A 24,182-nucleotide genomic window follows, 5' to 3' on the forward strand; every position below is an offset into this window, starting at 1 on the left:
ATGACTTTTAAAAATGTTGTTGAAATATGTCAGTTGAAAAATGACATTGTTCCAACATCCAGACAATGTTGATTAACTAACCGTTGAAACGTGTTGATACATGAATAATGATGCAATGTTAAAAGCTCAACTCTGAATCTGATGTTTGAATTGAGTCATGATAAAGCCCTATCTTCATCTACCGGTTAGGTTTTTTTTCTTCTAGTGTACTTTGGGGACACGCGCATATCTATGAAACCAACGTCTGGTTGCCATATTTGATCAAACGCGATTGGTGGATGGTGTGTCCATCACTAGTGTGGCGACAACAACCGCTTGCGCATGCGTAAAGTGGTTGCGTCGCAGTGTTGATAATTAACGTATTTGTACGATAATTTTGCCCTCTGTACGATATACGATCAATATTCCTAAAACAAAAAGGGCCAAATGTACGATAATTTGACCATTCCGTGAATGTGTGGTTGTAATCAGTTGTCATCAGCCTATCGCCAAAGTCTGTCGGAGTTTTTTTGTGAACCCTGAAGGCATCTGTGTCCAGATTCGGGAACAGATGCTGGAAATTCCAGTAAGCGCGCATGCGCTCTCGTGTAGTGTTTATGAAATCTCTGGTCATAAGTGGTGTTTTCGAGCTGTACTGTGTTGTTGTAATTCAGCAACATAACATGAACCACATCTAGTTACTCCATCTTTGCTTTTAACTGGGGTATTTAGCAGCGAGCAGACAGACATTGAACGTAGCGGTGCTCGTTTTAAAGGCTGGCCGTTCACAAAAGCTTCGAACTCCGAGGGGAGAGAAACAAAGCAGGAGCATTGAGGCTCCAGCATAGCAGAACAGTTCAGAAACAATTAAGAATGAGGAGAAAATAACTATATTTATAAACAGATTAAGTCGTGGTTTAGACTGCCTATTGGTAGCGGATCTGATCTTCTTTGTGTGCTTGTGAATTTTTGCAGCCATAACTGGTTCTGGATGACGGCTTTATAGTAGGCAGCCGTTCTTCCCTCATCCCGGTACTGCGTACCGGCACAGAATCTTTTAGTGGTACGCAGTACTGGACCGTACCGGCTCACTTTCACTCCTGGGTGTCAGACAAGCCAGAGTTCTGCCAGTGCATTTAAACGCAGCGGGCCGCTACGCTGAAAATTGTCACGGCTACGTTGAAATCAGGCTGATACGCTCATTTTTTTTTTATGAGCGAATCAACCCTTTGACTGACGTCTGGAATCCCTCTCCGCGTCGGTTTTATGTCGGCTATTGCGCATGCGCTGAGTCTGTCAGCTTCGAAGGGTTGGTATAAACGGCGTCATATCACGGCGTCTAAGCGCCGGCCCCGTTTTTCGTAAAAAGTTTGAGTTTAATGATTTTGTGGTCTGCTTTAAAATTAGGCCACCAAGCCTAAAATGTCCCACAAATATGTTTAACAAGAAAATAATTAAAAAAAATATATATATATATATATCCCTACTACTACCTATCAATCAATGACTTTTTTAATCAAATACTTTTTTTTATTACATTGTTCAGCCTTAGTTATTACCACTTATGTCTGGCAGCATTGGCTGTGGTCACACAAAAATAAATGTTAATGTTACATGAATGAGGCACTGGCAAGAGGGATAACATTAATCTCCTGATGGAGAATGTGGCTGCAGATGCCCCAAGGTCACCGAGTACACTACACACCTGCTTTACAGGTGTGTGTCTTATCAAGAATGTTCAATGTCTCTGCTGGTGAATGTGGCATATTGACACACTTTTCATCCACAATCTTTGAAAATAAGGTTGAGATTTCACATTCCTCTGCCTTCTCTTTTCTAGAGAACATGACCCAAGTTGTCTTCAATGGGGAGTTGTCTCCCAACCTAACCATCCATTTTCATTTCAAAGTAACTTACTGTAACCTTCAAAAAATTGTTTACAATTTTGGAACATTTAAATACAGGTTAATGTGAAATATGTTAAAAGAAATGATTAGCACAGCCTACCTGTATTTGATTGTTTCACTTTCTTATTTTCAAATTTAAAGATGTTCATTCAGACTTAGAAATGTTTTGTTTGTTTTTAATTTCACTCCCAGATGTATCACATAAAATGGAGACGCCAAAATGCACAATTACGTGTATTGTTGGAATCTAGTGACTCAGAAGAGAATCCAGGTCCCTCAAATGAGAATCCAGGCCCTTCTTTTGCCGATAGCCCGATAGACATACAGACACAGGAGAAATCTGATACAGGAGAAGATGAGTATCGAGATGATCACCTCCTGACAAACAGTGATAGTGAAAGTGATGTAGAAATTGGAACTTTGTCCGAGGAGTGATTTGGCTAAATGGGCTGTAAAAAATAAGGCACATCGGTAGATGAGCTGCTCTTGGTGCTATGCAAACATGGTCACCGCCTGCCAAAAGATGCTAGAACCCTGTTAGGAACTCCCCCTGAAATAGAAGTCAGGGATCTATGTGGTGCCCAGTTCCTCTACTTTGGTGGGGAGACAGGACTTCTGAAAATGTGTTCACAATTTCCCAATTTTTTTTCAACAGAAAGTGAAGCCGGCAAATACAGAACAAGAGTTTGAAGCTCTAGAGATTCGCCTGGAGGACAAGAATGAGGGAGCAGAACTGGTAAGATTTAACCCTCAGGTGTTCTTGGGGTCATAATTGACTTGAATTCACCCATGTTCAGGAACAGTCTTCAGTAAAGTGTGCTGAACAAAGTCTCAAACTGGTGTTATAATCGAGTGGTACTTCCTCATAAATGAACTTCAGCCACTCTTCTCTGATTCTCTCATCCTTCCGGAGTAAGTGGAAACTTCCATCTGTTTTTGAGCACCCTTGGACAACACTGCTCCCCTTTTTAGTAGCCATCCTCAGTATAGTCAGACCTGCTAGCGCGACATGCTACTCCAACTCAGCCGGTGTGTCAGCTGAGGGGAGGGGGGAAGGCTGTTCGCTTGAAGGTATGCTCTGATTGGAGAGTATGAATGACGTAGAAAGGTAGCCTGCGTAGGAAGTTGAACTGTTCTCTGATTCAACCGTTTTTGAGCAAAGGAACAAAGCTGACCGCCCATGAGCAGAGCCTTTGATACCCGCTCTTGAGATTCACACGACCTCATCAGTGCACAACAGATCATATTATACACCCAAAACCACAGAAAAATGCAATTTGTTGTCATGATCCCTTTAATCTTGGTGGCCACTACAAACTCCTTGTTCTACATGGGGTAGAGGTTTGGACTCTACTCATCAACTTTTGGTTATATTTTTAATTGATTTCTTGTTATTGCTTTTCAGAGTAAACATCTAAAGAGGTTGGGAGGCGTTGATGCTGCAGATCTTGTCAAGAAGTCAATGGCTGCGTAAGTATCTTTGTTCCCTTTTTTGCATTACAGTATTGTGGTCCTGGTAATATGAACAACAAAAACTATGTGATCCAGTAGTTTTGATAAGTTGAAAAAAATGTATGGAAATGGAGTTAACTTGACAAAATGTTCCCACACACACACCCTTACTTGCTCTTTGCTACATTTTCATAATGAACTAAACTGCATTATAACATTTTAAGATAAATCTGCTTTACCATGGCAGAACTATGACAAATAAAATGATGGCCAAAATGAGTCTCAGAGGAAGAAGTGGGAAGGTTGCCTTCGTGAAGACTCAATTGTACAAGATAGTATGTGGTGAGTTTTCTTTAACTTAGTAGTTTAGAATGTAAATTGTATGATGTAGTTTTGTTTTCTATCTTGTGAAAAATTCTCAGTCTTCTCTGTGAGAGCACAGACAATACTGAGCCTCATTTTGACTTGTTTCAAGGACATTACATCAAAGTTGGATCAGCCTGTAGTGTTTTTCCACTTTAATTTTGTGTGTGACTCCAAATCCAGGCCTCCATTGGTTAATAAATTGGATTTCCATTGATGATTTTTGTGTGATTTTGTTGTCAGCATATTCAACTTTGTACAGAACAAAGTATTCAATGAGAATATTTCATTCATTCAGATCTAGGATGTGTTATTTGAGTGTTCCCTTTAGTTTTTTGAGCAGCATATATATATATATATCTATATATATATATATATATATATATAGATATATATATATATATACAGTGCCTTGCAAAAGTACTCGGCCCACTTGAACTATTCAACATTTTGCCACATTTCAGGTTTCAAACATAAAGATATAAAATTCAAATTTTTTGTGAAGAATAAACAACAAGTGGGACACAATCGTGAAGTGGAATGAAATTTATTGGATGTGTCAAACTTTTTTAACAAATAAAAAACTGAAAAGTGGGGCGTGCAATATTATTCGTCCCCCTTTACTTTCGGTGCAGCAAACTCACTCCAGAAGTTCAGTGAGGATCTCTGAATGATCCAATGTTGTCCCAAATGACTGATGATGATAAATAGAATCCACCTGTGTGTAATCAAGTCTCCGTATAAATGCACCTGCTCTGTGATAGTCTCAGGGTTCTGTTCAAAGCGCAGAGAGCATCATGAAGACCAAGGAACGCACCGGGCAGGTCCGAGATACTGTTATGGAGAAGTTTAAAGCCGGATTTGGATATAAAAAGATTTCCCAAGCTTTTCACATCCCAAGGAGCACTGTGCAAGCAATCATATTGAAATGGAAGGAGTATCAGACCACTGCAAATCTACCAAGACCCGGCCGTCCCTCTAAACTTTCATCTCGAACAAGGAGAAGACTGATCAGAGATGCAGCCAAGAGGCCCATGATCACTCTGGATGAACTGCAGAGATCTACAGCTGAGGTGGGAGAGTCTGTCCATAGGACAACAATCAGTCGTACACTGCACAAATCTGGCCTTTATGGAAGAGTGGCAAGAAGAAAGCCATTTCTCAGAGATATCCATAAAAAGTCTCGTTTAGAGTTTGCCACAAGCCACCTGGGAGACACACCAAACATGTGGAAGAAGGTGCTCTGGTCAGATGAAACCAAATTTGAACTGTTTGACCACAATGCAAAACGATATGTTTGGCTTAAAAGCAACACAGCTCATTACCCTGAACACACCATCCCCACTGTCAAACATGGTGGTGGCAGCATCATGGTTTGGGCCTGCTTTTCGTCAGCAGGGACAAGGAAGATGGTCAAAATTGATGGGAAGATGGATGGGGCCAAATACAGGACCATTCTGGAAGAAAACCTGTTGGAGTCTGCAAGAGACCTGAGACTGGGACGGAGATTAATCTTCCAACAAGACAATGATCTAAAACATAAAGCCAAATCTACAATGGAATGCTTCACAAAGAAACGTATCCAGGTGTTGGAATGGCCAAGTCAAAGTCCAGACCTGAATCCAATCGAGAATCTGTGGAAAGAGCTGAAGACTGCTGTTCACGAACGCTTTCCATCCAACCTCGCTGAGCTAGAGCTGTTTTGCAAGGAAGAATGGGCAAGAATTTCAGTCTCTCGATGTGCAAAACTGATAGAGACATACCCCAAGCGACTTGCAGCTGTAATTGCAGCAAAGGGTGGAGCTACAAAGTATTAACGCAAGGAGGCTGAATAATATTACACACTGCACTTTACAGTTTTTTATTTGTTAAACAAGTTTGAAACATCCCATAAATTTAATTCCACTTCACGATTGTGTCCCATTTGTTGTTGATTCTTCACAAAAAATGTGAATTTTATATCTTTACGTTTATATATATATATATATATATATATATATATATTTAGAATCAGCACAGAAGATATGAAAGAGAAGAGGGGGGCTTCAGTGTAACTTTTCGGGTAATAAACGAGGCAGGTCGACAGCCCTGGAGTGAAAAGCTGGACTTCTCCAGAATGGAGTCCGTCTCTGGCTCTGCGCGTAGATCGCAAATAGGTGTTTCTTCTCTTCTCCCTTTAAGTCATTGTCAGGTTAGGTGGAGCGGGAGATGATGATATGGAACACAATTGAAAATATTCTGATTGTTTTTCAATAAAAATGTGAAGTCCAACGCCATTTTGTGACATCATCTTTTAATACTTTTAAATTTCTTCTTTCAACAAATCTGGGGAAATTCAGAAACGACGCACCTGTGTGCGACGCCAGACCCCGACGACCCTCCCACCTCTAAAATGAATCTGTCGCCGCTGTTATACCTGAATACTTATACCTTTTCCGTTTTAAACATTTTAACAAAAAATGGAATTTATATAAAAGGTGAAAATTTGTTATTTCCCCCTCCCCCCTTTTTTCCAGTCTTGTTCGTTTTGTACCTGACTTTTTCAGGCAAAATATGTTGTCGTCTATCGTTGGATATTTCATATCGATTATGCATCATTTCCCTCCCACCAGAGCGATGTTTGGTACTCGCTTTTACAACCAATAATTTACAGATATTTCCCACATTCTATTTATTGTGCTCTCTTAGAAATTGTGGCTTTCTTACCCAAATAATGACCTTAGCAGGAGGTTGTCTATTTATCTATTTTGTTCTTTAATCTGTCATATTACATCAGAATGAGCTGGCCCAAACTGGAATCAGAAGTAAAAAACTTTGAGTCTGAAACAAAGTTTTTAAATTATACTGTACATCTTAAAAGAAACTGTGGATTTGTGCAATTTCGGCATTTTGTAAGATAATTTATCGCAATATATGGAAAAATGTAACCACAATGAAAGATAAACAGATACACTATGGTTTTAGTACAAGGGTCTGGAATGCACTTCTGTCAGTGTGATGAACTTATCAGAATACCTTGACGAACTGTTACAAATATACAGTTTATGTTTGTGTCTGAAACAAAAGACACAAAAACTGATACTGTTTACATTTGTCTATGGATACTTCATGAACACTCCTGAGGTGGAAATAATGAAACGTGCAACAAAAAAAGTCTTTCCAAGTTCAGTTTAGTCAACAAGACAATGAGCCAGCTATGAATAAATGTCTTGATATTTGGGATGTCAGTAGTCGTCATGAAATGGATACTCTGGATGATCAGCCCACCTGTTGAGTCAGTAAATAGAAATATGAATATTGTGTTTGAAAGAGAGGCAAAGTAGAAGTTCTGTGATATACTAACATGAGGAGCTCCACAAAGCGAATATTCTTGTTCAGCCCCTCGATTGCCTTCATCTCGTCCTCCGACAGAGAGAAGTCGAAAATCTGTAGTTTTGACAAATCAGCGAGAACTTATTTCTTGTATCTTACTTTCAACTTGTTCAGATTCTTTAATAAATGGACATAATGCAAACATACATCAAAGTTCTCCTTAATGCGGTCAGCGTTGAAGCTCTTCGGGATGACCACCACTCCTCTCTGCACGTTGAACCTCAGGCACACCTGGGCTGTGGTCTTTTTGTACTTTTTGGCAATTGAGGCAAGAAGCTCATCTACTAACAATGGGGCACATTTTAGGTTTACCCTGTTTAAAAAAAGAAGGTAATGTCAGCAAAATGTTTCAGTCTGTTTTAAGTGAACCTTGTTTCCAGCTGTTGTTCATCCCAGCATCTTGGGGAATAAAAATCCCAGCTGGGATAGAGCAACACAAAGTAATGTGAGCTGAAAAGTGTGGCATGCATTTATATTCAACCTCCTTTACTCTGGCACCCCTTGATAACCTTTATTAACATGAAAATTATTAGTCATGCACTCCACAAATGAATTTTAAAGCCATGTCCAGGACATAGCCAGAAAATAGCAAATTTAGAAGAAAAGCAGTTGGGCGGCCGCAAAAGACGGCCTCTAGATGACGACCCTAAACATACAGCCGGAGCTACAATGAAATGGTTTAGAAATAAACATATTCCAAAAGCTTTGGAGTTTTAACTCAATCAAAAAGTGGTTCCAAAAGTTATTGTGTCTTGGGTGCCGTCTCGTCTTGGTCTAGCACATACAATCTAAATTAATCATACTCATGTTTGTTGTGGTAAAAACAGTAAAAGGGGATATAAATATTTCTGCAAGGCACTGTAGAATTTAAATGTTTTGATTTCTGTTCGTTTTGCTTCTTGGGTTGCTCTGTTTTAATTACCCAATCATTACTGAGCTAACAGGTACAATTATACTGGTGAAAAACTCAGCCATGTCTAATACCCTCAATCCCTACATTGTTTGGGGATGAAAATTTGTTTAATGTAAAAACAAATATTTAAAATTCATTCAAATCTTTGGATATTTTTTTTTAAGTGCAAGACTGAGTGAGTATACAGATAAATGGACGTGTACATTTTGATGTGTATTAATACATTATAATGTCAATATATGTTTTGGATGAGTTTTTTTTTTTTTCGTTGCCTCATTTACTATTACAGATAAAGAAATGTCCTTACCACGTTGCATCCCTAGATGTCCCTAGAGGGCTATAACCAACGATGACAATGTCCTTCTCCCGGCAGTATTCAAGCAACTTTGGCTGCGTGAAATACGGGTGGCATTCAACCTGTGTTCAAAAAAGTAAAAATACATTTTCTTTAGGTCTAGACTTAGTGGGCTCCACTACTTACCAACCCTGGTATTAATAGACACTCAAGGCAGCCATAAGAGACATTCACTGTGTCAAAAAGTAGTGAGATCCTTCAATGTATCCATGCAGAAAATAATTAAACCCTTACAATCAAATCAATGATATATAAATCAATAAATATTCTGAAGCTGTGAATTCTGGGAAATCCATAGGGAGTCATGCTATTACTTTTAATTTTTCTTCTGCAGAGTTAAAATGAGTAATTATCATACCACATGGATAAGATGTCATGAAAAAAAGAATGAAGGATGATTTTTTTTTTTATCATGTCAAACATATATCCATGATTGTGAATGGAATTATGATTTTTACATTTATGATTGATAAATAGAAATGCAGTAATATACATATCTATAATAATTTTTTTTATGATAAAAATGCAGCTGGATTTTGTTAAACAACTATATGTGTAAGAATAGTGCTGATAATCACTTATTATGTATGAACAAGAAAGGATGAAATTGAGGTAATGATTTTAAACGGTAACTGAAGTAAATGCTGTAAATAAAAGTTGGAGCAGCACCGATGTAAGAATTAAAGCTACTGTTTAAGAGGATAAGAAATGTTGAGTGAGACAGGAATTTGAGCAGATGTTGAGGAATTGGACAAGTGGTAGCCATGGTTTACAGTACAAGGCTGATAACTGAAGCGAGGGCGCAGGTCAGAGGAGAGGTCAGCAGACGTCTCAGGAATAAGATGATGATGGCTCATATCTGATGTGAAGCACATGACTCACGAATCCCAAAGAAAAGATCAGCTTACACTACCGGTCAAAGGTTTTGGACACACTTTCTCACATAATGGGTCTCTTTATTTTCATCACTATTTACATTGTAGATTCTTACCAAAGACATCAAAACTGTAAATGAACACACATGGGATTATACAGTAAACAAAAATGTGAACTAAGTCTCAATACCATTTGCTTGGATGACTGCTTTGCTCTCTTAACATTTTCTCCATGAGCTTCATGAGGTGGTCACCTGAAATGGTTTTCCAAAGAGTCTTGAAAGAACTTCCCAGAGGTTCATTGAGAGACGGCTAAAGGTTAATATTTCAGTCATCACACCAAAGGGCGGCTACTTTAAGGAATATAAAATAAAATAAAACATCCTTGAGACTCATGCCGAGTCACTAAAACTAACCTAATCCAGTTATCAAGTACAAGTTGTAAAATTTGTGAAGTGAGCCATCAACAGTTGTGATTGTTGTGATTGGCAGGCTACAGGGCTAGCTAGGTTTTTAAAGCTTAACTAATGTTAATGTTTCCATTTATTACAGGTTTATAAATTGTTCATTAGTCTTTCACCAGGTGAAATGTTTTTGCAATTTGTTCCCGATCTGGCAACGGACTGGTATATGTGTTTTATTTTTGTCATTTCATTCTGTCCATTCTTTAAAAACTCTCACAGTTTATTGTATTGGAACAGTGCAAGTGTTGCAATGAAGTACCTGGTTTGACACTGGTTTATGCTTCAGCCCAGGTTTGTTAAGGATCAGCTCCAGCTGGCGCTTGTTGAAGTTGGATACTCCGAGAGACTTCACCAGCCCAGCATCCTTGCAAACTTCCAAAGCCTGTCCAAGATGTATAAAGAACATGAAACAATTTCCTAGACACAAAGATCATAAAACTCGATTGCAAACTCTATCTTGAATCCTAACCTTGACCTCATACCTTTATCTTGCAACCTATTTATCTATTAACCTTTCTTTACAGTCTTGAACTTGGACCATAAGTGTGAATGAATTGTTTTAGATGTCAAGCAGCTCTCACCTCCCATGTAGCACAGAGGTCTGTCTCGTGGTAAATGTACTTCCCGTTCTCATCTTGTGGGTAAAACGTATCTCCTGGCTTCAAAAGTTAACAGAAACTTCACCAACCATTAAAATCTTGTCAAAATGATTTTTTATAGAGCCAACAGACCCTACACATGTCATAAGACGCACTCCTACCTTGAAAGCGGTGGGCAGTTCTATAATATAGAGGTCCACATAATCCAGCTGTAACATCTGCAGGGTTTTCTCCAAAGCAGGTCGAACTAACTCAGGGGGGTGGAATGTGTTCCACAACTGTGGAATCAGTGCAAACCAGAAAAAAAGGTATTAACTGTTGCAAAACTGTGGCAGTAGGTAATCTCTGTGGCCAGGAACTTTGTTCTGAGGGGAAAAGGTTCAACTGTCAATTTCCTAACAAGCAAACCTTTCCACAGTAGAAGATATCCTCTCTTGTTACTGTCCCATCTGCAATTTTTTCTCGGATTGCTTGTCCAACCTCGTGTTCATTGCAATAGATCAAGGCTCCATCAATGTGTCTGTATCCTACCTCAATGGCCAGTTTGACAGCTTCGTAAGAAGTTCCTTTGGGAGTCTGTCAATAAATATTTTTTATGAGTACACTATATCCAATAAAATATCAGCTACAGATTTTAAATAGTGTTATAATATATATAGATCAATTAACTGTCCAATTACATAACAGTCTTACCTGTTGAGGATCCCCATAGGTTCCCAGTCCAATCAAAGGTATGCTGTTTCCATCACTCAAAGGAATTGAGTGTTTTTTTGCTGTCAGTTCCATGGTGTTTAAGGAGTTTGCTGCACAGTGTCTTGAGCTAAAGTCTTAAACAGTAGTGTGTCAATCTGAGCAACTAACCAGCTGGCATTTGACTGACATTAAACGTTTAAATGTTGTTGAAATAACGTCAGTTTAAGAAAAAACGTTAATTCAACCACAAACAGTTGAATGGTGTTGTTAACTCACCATGGATACAGCATTGAAATATCAACAGTTTTTGAGTTGCATGTCTAATCAACAGTACTTTTACAAACATGACTTTTAAAAATGTTGTTGAAATATGTCAGTTGAAAAATGACATTGTTCCAACATCCAGACAATGTTGATTAACTAACCGTTGAAAACGTGTTGATACATGAATAATGATGCAATGTTAAAAGCTCAACTCTGAATGTGATGTTTGAATTGAGTCATGATAAAGCCCTATCTTCATCTACCGGTTAGGTTTTTTTTCTTCTAGTGTACTTTGGGGACACGCGCATATCTATGAAACCAACGTCTGGTTGCCATATTTGATCAAACGCGATTGGTGGATGGTGTGTCCATCACTAGTGTGGCGACAACAACCGCTTGCGCATGCGTAAAGTGGTTGCGTCGCAGTGTTGATAATTAACGTATTTGTACGATAATTTTGCCCTCTGTACGATATACGATCAATATTCCTAAAACAAAAAGGGCCAAATGTACGATAATTTGACCATTCCGTGAATGTGTGGTTGTAATCAGTTGTCATCAGCCTATCGCCAAAGTCTGTCGGAGTTTTTTTGTGAACCCTGAAGGCATCTGTGTCCAGATTCGGGAACAGATGCTGGAAATTCCAGTAAGCGCGCATGCGCTCTCGTGTAGTGTTTATGAAATCTCTGGTCATAAGTGGTGTTTTCGAGCTGTACTGTGTTGTTGTAATTCAGCAACATAACATGAACCACAACTAGTTACTCCATCTTTGCTTTTAACTGGGGTATTTAGCAGCGAGCAGACAGACATTGAACGTAGCGGTGCTCGTTTTAAAGGCTGGCCGTTCACAAAAGCTTCGAACTCCGAGGGGAGAGAAACAAAGCAGGAGCATTGAGGCTCCAGCATAGCAGAACAGTTCAGAAACAATTAAGAATCAGGAGAAAATAACTATATTTATAAACAGATTAAGTCGTGGTTTAGACTGCCTATTGGTAGCGGATCTGATCTTCTTTGTGTGCTTGTGAATTTTTGCAGCCATAACTGGTTCTGGATGACGGCTTTATAGTAGGCAGCCGTTCTTCCCTCATCCCGGTACTGTGTACCGGCACAGAATCTTTTAGTGGTACGCAGTACTGGACCGTACCGGCTCACTTTCACCCCTGGGTGTCAGACAAGCCAGAGTTCTGCCAGTGCATTTAAACGCAACGGACCGCTACGCTGAAAATTGTCACGGCTACGTTGAAATCAGGCTGATACGCTCATTTTTTTTTATGAGCGAATCGACCCTTTGACTGACGTCTGGAATCCCTCTCCGCGTCGGTTTTATGTCGGCTATTGCGCATGCGCTGAGTCTGTCAGCTTCGAAGGGTTGGTATAAACGGCGTCATATCACGGCGTCTAAGCGCCGGCCCCGTTTTTCGTAAAAAGTTTGAGTTTAATGATTTTGTGGTCTGCTTTAAAATTATGCCACCAAGCCTAAAATGTCCCACAAATATGTTTAACAAGAAAATAAATTTAAAAAAAATATATATATATATCCCTACTACTACCTATCAATCAATGACTTTTTTTAATCAAATACTTTTTTTTATTACATTGTTCAGCCTTAGTTATTACCACTTATGTCTGGCAGCATTGGCTGTGGTCACACAAAAATAAATGTTAATGTTACATGAATGAGGCACTGGCAAGAGGGATAACATTAATCTCCTGATGGAGAATGTGGCTGCAGATGCCCCAAGGTCACCGAGTACACTACACACCTGCTTTACAGGTGTGTGTCTTATCAAGAATGTTCAATGTCTCTGCTGGCGAATGTGGCATATTGACACACTTTTCATCCACAATCTTTGAAAATAAAGTTGAGATTTCACATTCCTCTGCCTTCTCTTTTCTAGAGAACATGACCCAAGTTGTCTTCAATGGGGAGTTGTCTCCCAACCTAACCATCCATTTTCATTTCAAAGTAACTTACTGTTACGTTCAAAAAATTGTTTACAATTTTGGAACATTTAAATACAGGTTAATGTGAAATATGTTAAAAGAAATGATTAGCACAGCCTACCTGTATTTGATTGTTTCACTTTCTTATTTTCAAATTTAAAGATGTTCATTCAGACTTAGAAATGTTTTGTTTGTTTTTAATTTCACTCCCAGATGTATCACAAAAAATGGAGACGCCAAAATGCACAATTACGTGTATTGTTGGAATCTAGTGACTCAGAAGAGAATCCAGGTCCCTCAAATGAGAATCCAGGCCCTTCTTTTGCCGATAGCCCGATAGACATACAGACACAGGAGAAATCTGATACAGGAGAAGATGAGTATCGAGATGATCACCTCCTGACAAACAGTGATAGTGAAAGTGATGTAGAAATTGGAACTTTGTCCGAGGAGTGATTTGGCTAAATGGGCTGTAAAAAATAAGGCAACGCGCACATCGGTAGATGAGCTGCTCTTGGTGCTATGCAAACATGGTCACCGCCTGCCAAAAGATGCTAGAACCCTGTTAGGAACTCCCCCTGAAATAGAAGTCAGGGATCTATGTGGTGCCCAGTTCCTCTACTTTGGTGGGGAGACAGGACTTCTGAAAATGTGTTCACAATTTCCCAATTTTTTTTTCAACAGAAAGTGAAGCCGGCAAACACAGAACAAGAGTTTGAAGCTCTAGAGATTCGCCTGGAGGACAAGAATGAGGGAGCAGAACTGGTAAGATTTAACCCTCAGGTGTTCTTGGGGTCATAATTGACTTGAATTCACCCATGTTCAGGAACAGTCTTCAGTAAAGTGTGCTGAACAAAGTCTCAAACTGGTGTTATAATCGAGTGGTACTTCCTCATAAATGAACTTCAGCCACTCTTCTCTGATTCTCTCATCCTTCCGGAGTAAGTGGAAACTTCCATCTGTTTTTGAGCACCCTTGGACAACACTGCTCCCCTTTTTAGTAGCCATCCTCAGTATAGTCAGACCTGCTAGCGCGACATGCTACTCCAACTCAGCCTGTGTGTCAGCTGAGGGGAGGGGGGAAGGCTGTTCGCTTGAAGGTATGCTCTGATTGGAGAGTATGAATGACGTAGAAAGGTAGCCTGAGTAGAAAGTTGAACTGTTCTCTGATTCAACCGTTTTTGAGCAAAGGAACAAAGCTGACCGCCCATGAGCAGAGCCTTTGATACCCGCTCTTGAGATTCACACGACCTCATCAGTGCACAACAGATCATATTATACACCCAAAACCACAGAAAAATGCAATTTGTTGTCATGATCTCTTTAATCTTGGTGGCCACTACAAACTCCTTGTTCTACATGGGGTAGAGGTTTGGACTCTACTCATCAACTTTTGGTTATATTTTTAATTGATTTCTTGTTATTGCTTTTCAGAGTAAACATCTAAAGAGGTTGGGAGGCGTTGATGCTGCAGATCTTGTCAAGAAGTCAATGGCTGCGTAAGTATCTTTGTTCCCTTTTTTGCATTACAGTATTGTGGTCCTGGTAATATGAACAACAAAAACTATGTGATCCAGTAGTTTTGATAAGTTGAAAAAAATGTATGGAAATGGAGTTAACTTGACAAAATGTTCCCACACACACACCCTTACTTGCTCTTTGCTACATTTTCATAATGAACTAAACTGCATTATAACATTTTAAGATAAATCTGCTTTACCATGGCAGAACTATGACAAATAAAATGATGGCCAAAATGAGTCTCAGAGGAAGAAGTGGGAAGGTTGCCTTCGTGAAGACTCAATTGTACAAGATAGTATGTGGTGAGTTTTCTTTAACTTAGTAGTTTAGAATGTAAATTGTATGATGTAGTTTTGTTTTCTATCTTGTGAAAAATTCTCAGTCTTCTCTGTGAGAGCACAGACAATACTGAGCTTCATTTTGACTTGTTTCAAGGACATTACATCAAAGTTGGATCAGCCTGTAGTGTGTTTCCACTTTAATTTTGTGTGTGACTCCAAATCCAGGCCTCCATTGGTTAATAAATTGGATTTCCATTGATGATTTTTGTGTGATTTTGTTGTCAGCATATTCAACTTTGTACAGAACAAAGTATTCAATGAGAATATTTCATTCATTCAGATCTAGGATGTGTTATTTGAGTGTTCCCTTTAGTTTTTTGAGCAGCATATATATATAGATATATATATACATATACAGTGCCTTGCGAAAGTACTCAGCCCACTTGAACTTTTCAACCTTTTGCCACATTTCAGGCTTCAAACATAAAGATATAAAATTCAAATTGTTTGTGAAGAATCAACAACAAGTGGGACACAATCGTGAAGTGGAATGAAATTTATTGGATGTGTCAAACTTTTTTAACAAATAAAAAACTGAAAAGTGGGGCGTGCAATATTATTCGTCCCCCTTTACTTTCGTCCCTGTGTGTAATCAAGTCTTCGTATAAATGCACCTGCTCTGTGATAGTCTCAGGGTTCTGTTCAAAGCGCAGAGAGCATCATGAAGACCAAGGAACGCACCGGGCAGGTCCGAGATACTGTTATGGAGAAGTTTAAAGCCGGATTTGGATACAAAAAGATTTCCCAAGCTTTAAACATCCCAAGGAGCACTGTGCAAGCAATCATATTGAAATGGAAGGAGTATCAGACCACCGCAAATCTACCAAGACCCGGCCGTCCCTCTAAACTTTCATCTCGAACAAGGAGAAGACTGATCAGAGATGCAGCCAAGAGGCCCATGATCACTCTGGATGAACTGCAGAGATCTACAGCTGAGGTGGGAGAGTCTGTCCATAGGACAACAATCAGTCGTACACTGTACAAATCTGGCCTTTATGGAAGAGTGGCAAGAAGAAAGCCATTTCTCAGAGATATCCATAAAAAGTCTTGTTTAAAGTTTGCCACAAGCCACCTGGGAGACACACCAAACATGTGGAAGAAGGTGCTCTGGTCAGATGAAACCAAATTTGAACTGTTTGGCCACAATGCAAAACGATATGTTTGGCGTAAAACCAACACAGCTCATTACCCTGAACACACCATCCCCACTGTCAAACATGGTGGTGGCAGCATCATGGTTTGGGCCTGCTTTTTGTCAGCAGGGACAGGGAAGATGGTCAAAATTGATGGGAAGATGGATGGGGCCAAATACAGGACCATTCTGGAAGAAAACCTGTTGGAGTCTGCAAGAGACCTGAGACTGGGACGGAGATTTATCTTCCAACAAGACAATGATCTAAAACATAAAGCCAAATCTACAATGGAATGCTTCACAAATAAACGTATCCAGGTGTTGGAATGGCCAAGTCAAAGTCCAGACCTGAATCCAATCGAGAATCTGTGGAAAGAGCTGAAGACTGCTGTTCACGAACGCTCTCCATCCAACCTCGCTGAGCTAGAGCTGTTTTGCAAGGAAGAATGGGCAAGAATTTCAGTCTCTCGATGTGCAAAACTGATAGAGACATACCCTAAGCGACTTGCAACTGTAATTGCAGCAAAGGGTGGAGCTACAAAGTATTAACGCAAGGGGGACGAATGATATTGCATGCCCCACTTTTCAGGTTTTTATTTGTTAAACAAGTTTGACACATCCCATAAATTTAATTCCACTTCACGATTGTGTCCCATTTGTTGTTGATTCTTCACAAAAAATGTGAATTTTATATCTTTATGTTTGATGCCTGAAATATATATATATATACATATATACATATATATATATATATATATATTTAGAATCAGCACAGAAGATATGAAAGAGAAGAGGGGGGCTTCAGTGTAACTTTTCGGGTAATAAACGAGGCAGGTCGACAGCCCTGGAGTGAAAAGCTGGACTTCTCCAGAATGGAGTCCGTCTCTGGCTGTGCGCGTAGATCGCAAATAGGTGTTTCTTGTCTTCTCCCTTTAAGTCATTGTCAGGTTAGGTGGAGCGGGAGATGATGATATGGAACACAATTGAAAAAATTCTGATTGTTTTTCAATAAAAATGTGAAGTCCAACGCCATTTTGTGACATCATCTTTTAATACTTTTAAATTTCTTCTTTCAACAAATCTGGGGAAATTCAGAAACGACGCACCTGTGTGCGACGCCAGACCCCGACGACCCTCCCACCTCTAAAATGAATCTGTCGCCGCTGTTATACCTGAATACTTATACCTTTTCCGTTTTAAACATTTTAACAAAAAATGGAATTTATATAAAAGGTGAAAATTTGTTATTTCCCCCTCCCCCTTTTTTCCAGTCTTGTTCGTTTTGTACCTGACTTTTTCAGGCAAAATATGTTGTCGTCTATCGTTGGATATTTCATATCAATTATGCATCATTTCCATCCCACCAGAGCGATGTTTGGTACTCGCTTTTACAACCAATAATTTACAGATATTTCCCACATTCTATTTATTGTGCTCTCTTAGAAATTGTGGCTTTCTTACCCAAATAATGACCTTAGCAGGAGGTTGTCTATTTATCTATTTTGTTCTTTAATCTGTCATATTACATCAGAATGAGCTGGCCCAAACTGGAATCAGAAGCAAAAAACTTTGAGTCTGAAACAAAGTTTTTAAATTATACTGTACATCTTAAAAAAAACTGTGGATTTGGGCAATTTGGGCATTTTGTAAGATAATTTATCGCAATAGATGGAAAAATGTAACCACAATGAAAGATAAACAGATACACTATGGTTTTAGTACAAGGGTCTGGAATGCACTTCTGTCAGTGTGCTGAACTTATCAGAATACCTTGACGAACTGTTACAAATATACAGTTTATGTTTGTGTCTGAAACAAAAGACACAAAAACTGATACTGTTTACATTTGTCTATGGATACTTCATGAACACTCCTGAGGTGGAAATAATGAAACGTGCAACAAAAAAAGTCTTTCCAAGTTCAGTTTAGTCAACAAGACAATGAGCCAGCTATGAAGAAATGTCTTGATATTTGGGATGTCAGTAGTCGTCATGAAATGGATACTCTGGATGATCAGCCCACCTGTTGAGTCAGTAAATAGAAATATGAATATTGTGTTTGAAAGAGAGGCAAAGTAGAAGTTCTGTGATATACTAACATGAGGAGCTCCACAAAGCGAATATTCTTGTTCAGCCCCTCGATTGCCTTCATCTCGTCCTCCGACAGAGAGAAGTCGAAAATCTGTAGTTTTGACAAATCAGCAAGAACTTATTTCTTGTATCTTACTTTCAACTTGTTCAGATTCTTTAATAAATGGACATAATGCAAACATACATCAAAGTTCTCCTTAATGCGGTCAGCATTGAAGCTCTTCGGGATGACCACCACTCCTCTCTGCACGTTGAACCTCAGGCACACCTGGGCTGTGGTCTTTTTGTACTTTTTGGCAACTGAGGCCAGAAGCTCATCTTCTAACAATGGGGCACATTTTAGGTTTACCCTGTTTAAAAAAAGAAGGTAATGTCAGCAAAATGTTTCAGTCTGTTTTAAATGAACCTTGTTTCCAGCTGTTGTTCATCCCAGCATCCTGTGGGTGTTTGGGGAATAAAAATGCCAGCTGGGATAGAGCAACACAAAGTAATGTGAGCTGAAAAGTGTGGCATGCATTTATATTCAACCTCCGTTACTCTGGCACCCCTTGATAACCTTTATTAACATGAAAATTATTAGTCATGCACTCCACAAATGAATTTTAAAGCCATGTGCAGAAGCTTTGGAGTTTTAACTCAATCAAAAAGTGGTTTCAAAAGTTTTTGTGTCTTGGGTGCCGTCTCGTCTTGGTCTAGCACATACAATCTCAATTAATCATACTCATGTTTGTTGTGGTAAAAACAGTAAAAGGGGATATAAATATTTCTGCAAGGCACTGTAGAATTTAAATGTTTTGATTTCTGTTCGTTTTGCTTCTTGGGTTGCTCTGTTTTAATTACCCAATCATTACTGAGCTAACAGGTACAATTATACTGGTGAAAAACTCAGCCAGGTCTAATACCCTCAATCCCTACATTGTTTGGGGATGAAAATTTGTTTAATGTAAAAAAAAATTATTAAAATCTTTGGATATTTTTTTTTAAGTGCAAGACTGAGTGAGTTTACAGATAAATGGACGTGTACATTTTGATGTGTATTAATACATTATAATGGCAATATATGTTTTGGATGAGTTTTTTTTTTTTTTCTTTGCCTCATTTACTATTACAGATAAAGAAATGTCCTTACCACGTTGCATCCCTAGATGTCCCTAGAGGGCTATAACCAACGATGACAATGTTCTTCTCCCGGCAGTATTCAAGCAACTTTGGCTGCGTGAAATACGGGTGGCATTCAACCTGTGTTCAAAAGAGTAAAAATACATTTTCTTTAGGTCTAGACTTAGTGGGCTCCACTACTTACCAACCCTGGTATTAATAGACACTCAAGGCAGCCATAAGAGACATTCACTGTGTCAAAATGTAGTGAGATCCTTCAATGTATCCATGCAGAAATTAATTAAACCCTTACAATCAAATAAATGATATATAAATCAATAAATATTCTGAAGCTGTGAATTCTGGGAAGTCCATTGGGAGTCATGCTATTAATTTTAATTGTTCCTCTGCAGAGTTAAAATGAGTAATGATCATACCACATGGATAAGATGTCATGAAAAAAAGAATGAAGGATGATTTTTTTTTTTTATCATGTTAAACATATATCCATGATTGTGGATGGAATTATGATTTTTACATTTATGATTGATAAATAGAAATGCAATAATACATATACAGTGCCTTGCGAAAGTACTCGGCCCACTTGAACTTTTCAACATTTTGCCACATTTCAGGCTTCAAACATAAAGATATAAAATTAAAATTTTTTGTGAAGAATCAACAACGAGTGGGACACAAACGTAAATGTAAGATGTCATGAAAAAAAGAATGAAGGATGATTTTTTTTTTTAATCATGTTAAACATATATCCATGATTGTGGAAGGAATTATGATTTTTACATTTATGATTGATAAATAGAAATGCAATAATATACATATCTATAATAATTTTTTTTATGATAAAAATGCAGCTGGATTTTGTTAAACAACTATGTGTGTAAGAATAGTGCTGATAATCACTTATTATGTATGAACAAGAAAGGATGAAATTGAGGTAATGATTTTAAACGGTGACTGAAGTAAATGCTGTAAATAAAAGTTGGAGCAGCACCGATGTAAGAATTAAAGCTACTGTTTAAGAGGATAAGAAATGTTGAGTGAGACAGGAATTTGAGCAGATGTTGAGGAATTGGACAAGTGGTAGCCATGGTTTACAGTACAAGGCTGATAACTGAAGCGAGGGCGCAGGTCAGAGGAGAGGTCAGCAGACGTCTTAGGAATAAGATGATGATGGCTCATATCTGATGTGAAGCACATGACTCACGAATCCCAAAGAAAAGATCAGCTTACACTACCGGTCAAAAGTTTTGGATACACTTTCTCACATAATGGGTCTCTTTATTTTCATCACTATTTACATTGTAGCTTCTTACCAAAGACATCAAAACTGTAAATGAACACACATGGGATTATACAGTAAACAAAAATGTGAACTAAGTCTCAATACCATTTGCTTGGATGACTGCTTTGCTCTCTTAACATTTTCTCCATGAGCTTCATGAGGTGGTCACCTGAAATGGTTTTCCAAAGAGTCTTGAAAGAACTTCCCAGAGGTTCATTGAGAGACGGCTAAAGGTTAATATTTCAGTCATCACACCAAAGGGCGGCTACTTTAAGGAATCTAAAATAAAATAAAACATCCTTGAGACTCATGCCGAGTCACTAAAACTAACCTAATCCAGTTATCAAGTACAAGTTGTAAAATTTGTGAAGTGAGCCATCAACAGTTGTGATTGTTGTGATTGGCAGGCTACAGGGCTAGCTAGGTTTTTAAAGCTTAACTAATGTTAATGTTTCCATTTATTACAGGTTTATAAATTGTTCATTAGTCTTTCACCAGGTGAAATGTTTTTGCAATTTGTTCCCGATCTGGCAACGGACTGGTATATGTGTTTTATTTTTGTCATTTCATTCTGTCCATTCTTTAAAAACTCTCACAGTTTGTTGTATTGGAACAGTGCAAGTGCTACAATGAAGTACCTGGTTTGACACTGGTTTATGCTTCAGCCCAGGTTTGTTAAGGATCAGCTCCAGCTGGCGCTTGTTGAAGTTGGATACTCCGAGAGACTTCACCAGCCCAGCATCCTTGCAAGCTTCCAAAGCCTGTCCAAGATGTATAAAGAACATGAAACAATTTCCTAGACACAAAGATCATAAAACTCGATTGCAAACTCTACCTTGAATCCTAACCTTGACATCATACCTTTATCTTGCAACCTATTTATCTATTAACCTTTCTTTACAGTCTTGAACTTGGACCATAAGTGTGAATGAATTGTTTTAGATGTCAAGCAGCTCTCACCTCCCATGTAGCACAGAGGTCTGTCTCGTGGTAAATGTACTTCCCGTTCTCATCTTGTGGGTAAAACGTATCTCCTGGCTTCAAAAGTTAACAGAAACTTCACCAACCATTAAAATCTTGTCAAAATGATTTTTTATAGAGCCAACAGACCCTACACATGTCATAAGACGCACTCCTACCTTGAAAGCGGTGGGCAGTTCTATAATATAGAGGTCCACATAATCCAGCTGTAACATCTGCAGGGTTTTCTCCAAAGCAGGTCGAACTAACTCAGGGGGGTGGAATGTGTTCCACAACTGTGGAATCAGTGCAAACCAGAAAAAAAGGTATTAACTGTTGCAAAACTGTGGCAGTAGGTAATCTCTGTGGCCAGGAACTTTGTTCTGAGGGGAAAAGGTTCAACTGTCAATTTCCTAACAAGCAAACCTTTCCACAGTAGAAGATATCCTCTCTTGTTACTGTCCCATCTGCAATTTTTTCTCGGATTGCTTGTCCAACCTCGTGTTCATTGCAATAGATCAAGGCTCCATCAATGTGTCTGTATCCTACCTCAATGGCCAGTTTGACAGCTTCGTAAGAAGTTCCTTTGGGAGTCTGTCAATAAATATTTTTTATGAGTACACTATATCCAATAAAATATCAGCTACAGATTTTAAATAGTGTTATAATATATATAGATCAATTAACTGTCCAATTACATAACAGTCTTACCTGTTGAGGATCCCCATAGGTTCCCAGTCCAATCAAAGGTATGCTGTTTCCATCACTCAAAGGAATTGAGTGTTTTTTTGCTGTCAGTTCCATGGTGTTTAAGGAGTTTGCTGCACAGTGTCTTGAGCTAAAGTCTTAAACAGTAGTGTGTCAATCTGAGCAACTAACCAGCTTGCATTTGACTGACATTAAACGTTTAAATGTTGTTGAAATAACGTCAGTTTAAGAAAAAACGTTAATTCAACCACAAACAGTTGAATGGTGTTGTTAACTCACCATGGATACAGCATTGAAATATCAACAGTTTTTGAGTTGCATGTCTAATCAACAGTACTTTTACAAACATGACTTTTAAAAATGTTGCTGAAATATGTCAGTTGAAAAATGACATTGTTCCAACATCCAGACAATGTTGATTAACTAACCGTTGAAAACGTGTTGATACATGAATAATGATGCAATGTTAAAAGCTCAACTCTGAATCTGATGTTTGAATTGAGTCATGATAAAGCCCTATCTTCATCTACCGGTTAGGTTTTTTTTCTTCTAGTGTACTTTGGGGACACGCGCATATCTATGAAACCAACGTCTGGTTGCCATATTTGATCAAACGCGATTGGTGGATGGTGTGTCCATCACTAGTGTGGCGACAACAACCGCTTGCGCATGCGTAAAGTGGTTGCGTCGCAGTGTTGATAATTAACGTATTTGTACGATAATTTTGCCCTCTGTACGATATACGATCAATATTCCTAAAACAAAAAGGGCCAAATGTACGATAATTTGACCATTCCGTGAATGTGTGGTTGTAATCAGTTGTCATCAGCCTATCGCCAAAGTCTGTCGGAGTTTTTTTGTGAACCCTGAAGGCATCTGTGTCCAGATTCGGGAACAGATGCTGGAAATTCCAGTAAGCGCGCATGCGCTCTCGTGTAGTGTTTATGAAATCTCTGGTCATAAGCGGTGTTTTCGAGCTGTACTGTGTTGTTGTAATTCAGCAACATAACATGAACCACATCTAGTTACTCCATCTTTGCTTTTAACTGGGGTATTTAGCAGCGAGCAGACAGACATTGAACGTAGCGGTGCTCGTTTTAAAGGCTGGCCGTTCACAAAAGCTTCGAACTCCGAGGGGAGAGAAACAAAGCAGGAGCATTGAGGCTCCAGCATAGCAGAACAGTTCAGAAACAATTAAGAATCAGGAGAAAATAACTATATTTATAAACAGATTAAGTCGTGGTTTAGACTGCCTATTGGTAGCGGATCTGATCTTCTTTGTGTGCTTGTGAATTTTTGCAGCCATAACTGGTTCTGGATGGCGGTTTTATAGTAGGCAGCCGTTCTTCCCTCATCCCGGTACTGTGTACCGGCACAGAATCTTTTAGTGGTACGCAGTACTGGACCGTACCGGCTCACTTTCACCCCTGGGTGTCAGACAAGCCATAGTTCTACCAGTGCATTTAAACGCAACGGACCGCTACGCTGAAAATTGTCACGGCTACGTTGAAATCAGGCTGATACGCTCATTTTTTTTTAATGAGCGAATCGACCCTTTGACTGACGTCTGGAATCCCTCTCCGCGTCGGTTTTATGTCGGCTATTGCGCATGCGCTGAGTCTGTCAGCTTCGAAGGGTTGGTATAAACGGCGTCATATCACGGCGTCTAAGCGCCGGCCCCCGTTTTTCGTAAAAAGTTTGAGTTTAATGATTTTGTGGTCTGCTTTAAAATTAGGCCACCAAGCCTAAAATGTCCCACAAATATGTTTAACAAGAAAATAAATTTAAAAAAAAATATATATATATCCCTACTACTACCTATCAATCAATGACTTTTTTTAATCAAATA

The 24,182-nt window shown here is 38.9% G+C and overlaps 2 protein-coding genes and 1 long non-coding RNA gene across 13 annotated transcripts in view; 1 reads left to right on the forward strand and 2 right to left on the reverse strand.

Moving 5' to 3' along the window:
• Positions 1-24,182, forward strand: part of LOC124883192 — a 30,821-nt gene that overhangs the window by 4,262 nt on the left and 2,377 nt on the right. For 3 of the 11 annotated variants that reach the window (XR_007042096.1, XR_007042103.1, XR_007042106.1), the window contains exons 1-3: positions 2,940-3,680; positions 13,865-13,945; positions 14,615-15,003. This is a non-coding gene — a long non-coding RNA (uncharacterized LOC124883192). Of the gene's footprint in view, positions 1-2,540; positions 2,623-2,939; positions 3,681-13,864; positions 13,946-14,614; positions 15,004-24,182 lie in introns of those variants that run through there. The other 8 variants (XR_007042105.1, XR_007042104.1, XR_007042099.1 and 5 more) reach the window with 8 other exon arrangements.
• LOC124883190 (aldo-keto reductase family 1 member D1-like) lies at positions 6,855-11,283 on the reverse strand. The gene is made up of 9 exons (XM_047390175.1): positions 10,973-11,283; positions 10,688-10,855; positions 10,441-10,557; positions 10,262-10,339; positions 9,940-10,062; positions 8,294-8,403; positions 7,221-7,386; positions 7,045-7,127; positions 6,855-6,968 (listed from the first exon to the last, which is right to left on the reverse strand). The coding sequence occupies exons 1-9, from the start codon at positions 11,063-11,065 to the stop codon at positions 6,926-6,928; spliced, it is 981 nt and encodes a 326-aa protein (XP_047246131.1). The 5' UTR covers positions 11,066-11,283; the 3' UTR covers positions 6,855-6,925.
• LOC124883189 (aldo-keto reductase family 1 member D1-like) lies at positions 18,083-22,531 on the reverse strand. Its single transcript, XM_047390174.1, has 9 exons — positions 22,337-22,531; positions 22,052-22,219; positions 21,805-21,921; positions 21,626-21,703; positions 21,304-21,426; positions 19,394-19,503; positions 18,449-18,614; positions 18,273-18,355; positions 18,083-18,196 (listed from the first exon to the last, which is right to left on the reverse strand). The coding sequence occupies exons 1-9, from the start codon at positions 22,427-22,429 to the stop codon at positions 18,154-18,156; spliced, it is 981 nt and encodes a 326-aa protein (XP_047246130.1). The 5' UTR covers positions 22,430-22,531; the 3' UTR covers positions 18,083-18,153.

The sequence above is a fragment of the Girardinichthys multiradiatus genome, chromosome 17, assembly GCF_021462225.1.
Source record: "Girardinichthys multiradiatus isolate DD_20200921_A chromosome 17, DD_fGirMul_XY1, whole genome shotgun sequence".
Lineage (NCBI taxonomy): Eukaryota > Metazoa > Chordata > Actinopteri > Cyprinodontiformes > Goodeidae > Girardinichthys > Girardinichthys multiradiatus.

What these genes read in the sequence shown, in the direction of transcription:
- LOC124883190 (XM_047390175.1), bottom strand. Translation starts at nt 11,065, where the DNA reads ATGGAACTGACAGCAAAAAAACACTCAATTCCTTTGAGTGATGGAAAC. An exon ending in CCTATGGGGATCCTCAACAG is followed by an intron (nt 10,856 to 10,972) that starts GTAAGACTGTTA and finishes ATTTATTGACAG; the next exon opens with ACTCCCAAAGGAACTTCTTA. An exon ending in ACATCTAGGGATGCAACGTG is followed by an intron (nt 7,387 to 8,293) that starts GTAAGGACATTT and finishes TTTTTTAAACAG; the next exon opens with GGTAAACCTAAAATGTGCCC.
- LOC124883189 (XM_047390174.1), bottom strand. Translation starts at nt 22,429, where the DNA reads ATGGAACTGACAGCAAAAAAACACTCAATTCCTTTGAGTGATGGAAAC. An exon ending in ATATCTTCTACTGTGGAAAG is followed by an intron (nt 21,922 to 22,051) that starts GTTTGCTTGTTA and finishes CTGATTCCACAG; the next exon opens with TTGTGGAACACATTCCACCC. An exon ending in GCATTAAGGAGAACTTTGAT is followed by an intron (nt 18,356 to 18,448) that starts GTATGTTTGCAT and finishes TCAAAACTACAG; the next exon opens with ATTTTCGACTTCTCTCTGTC.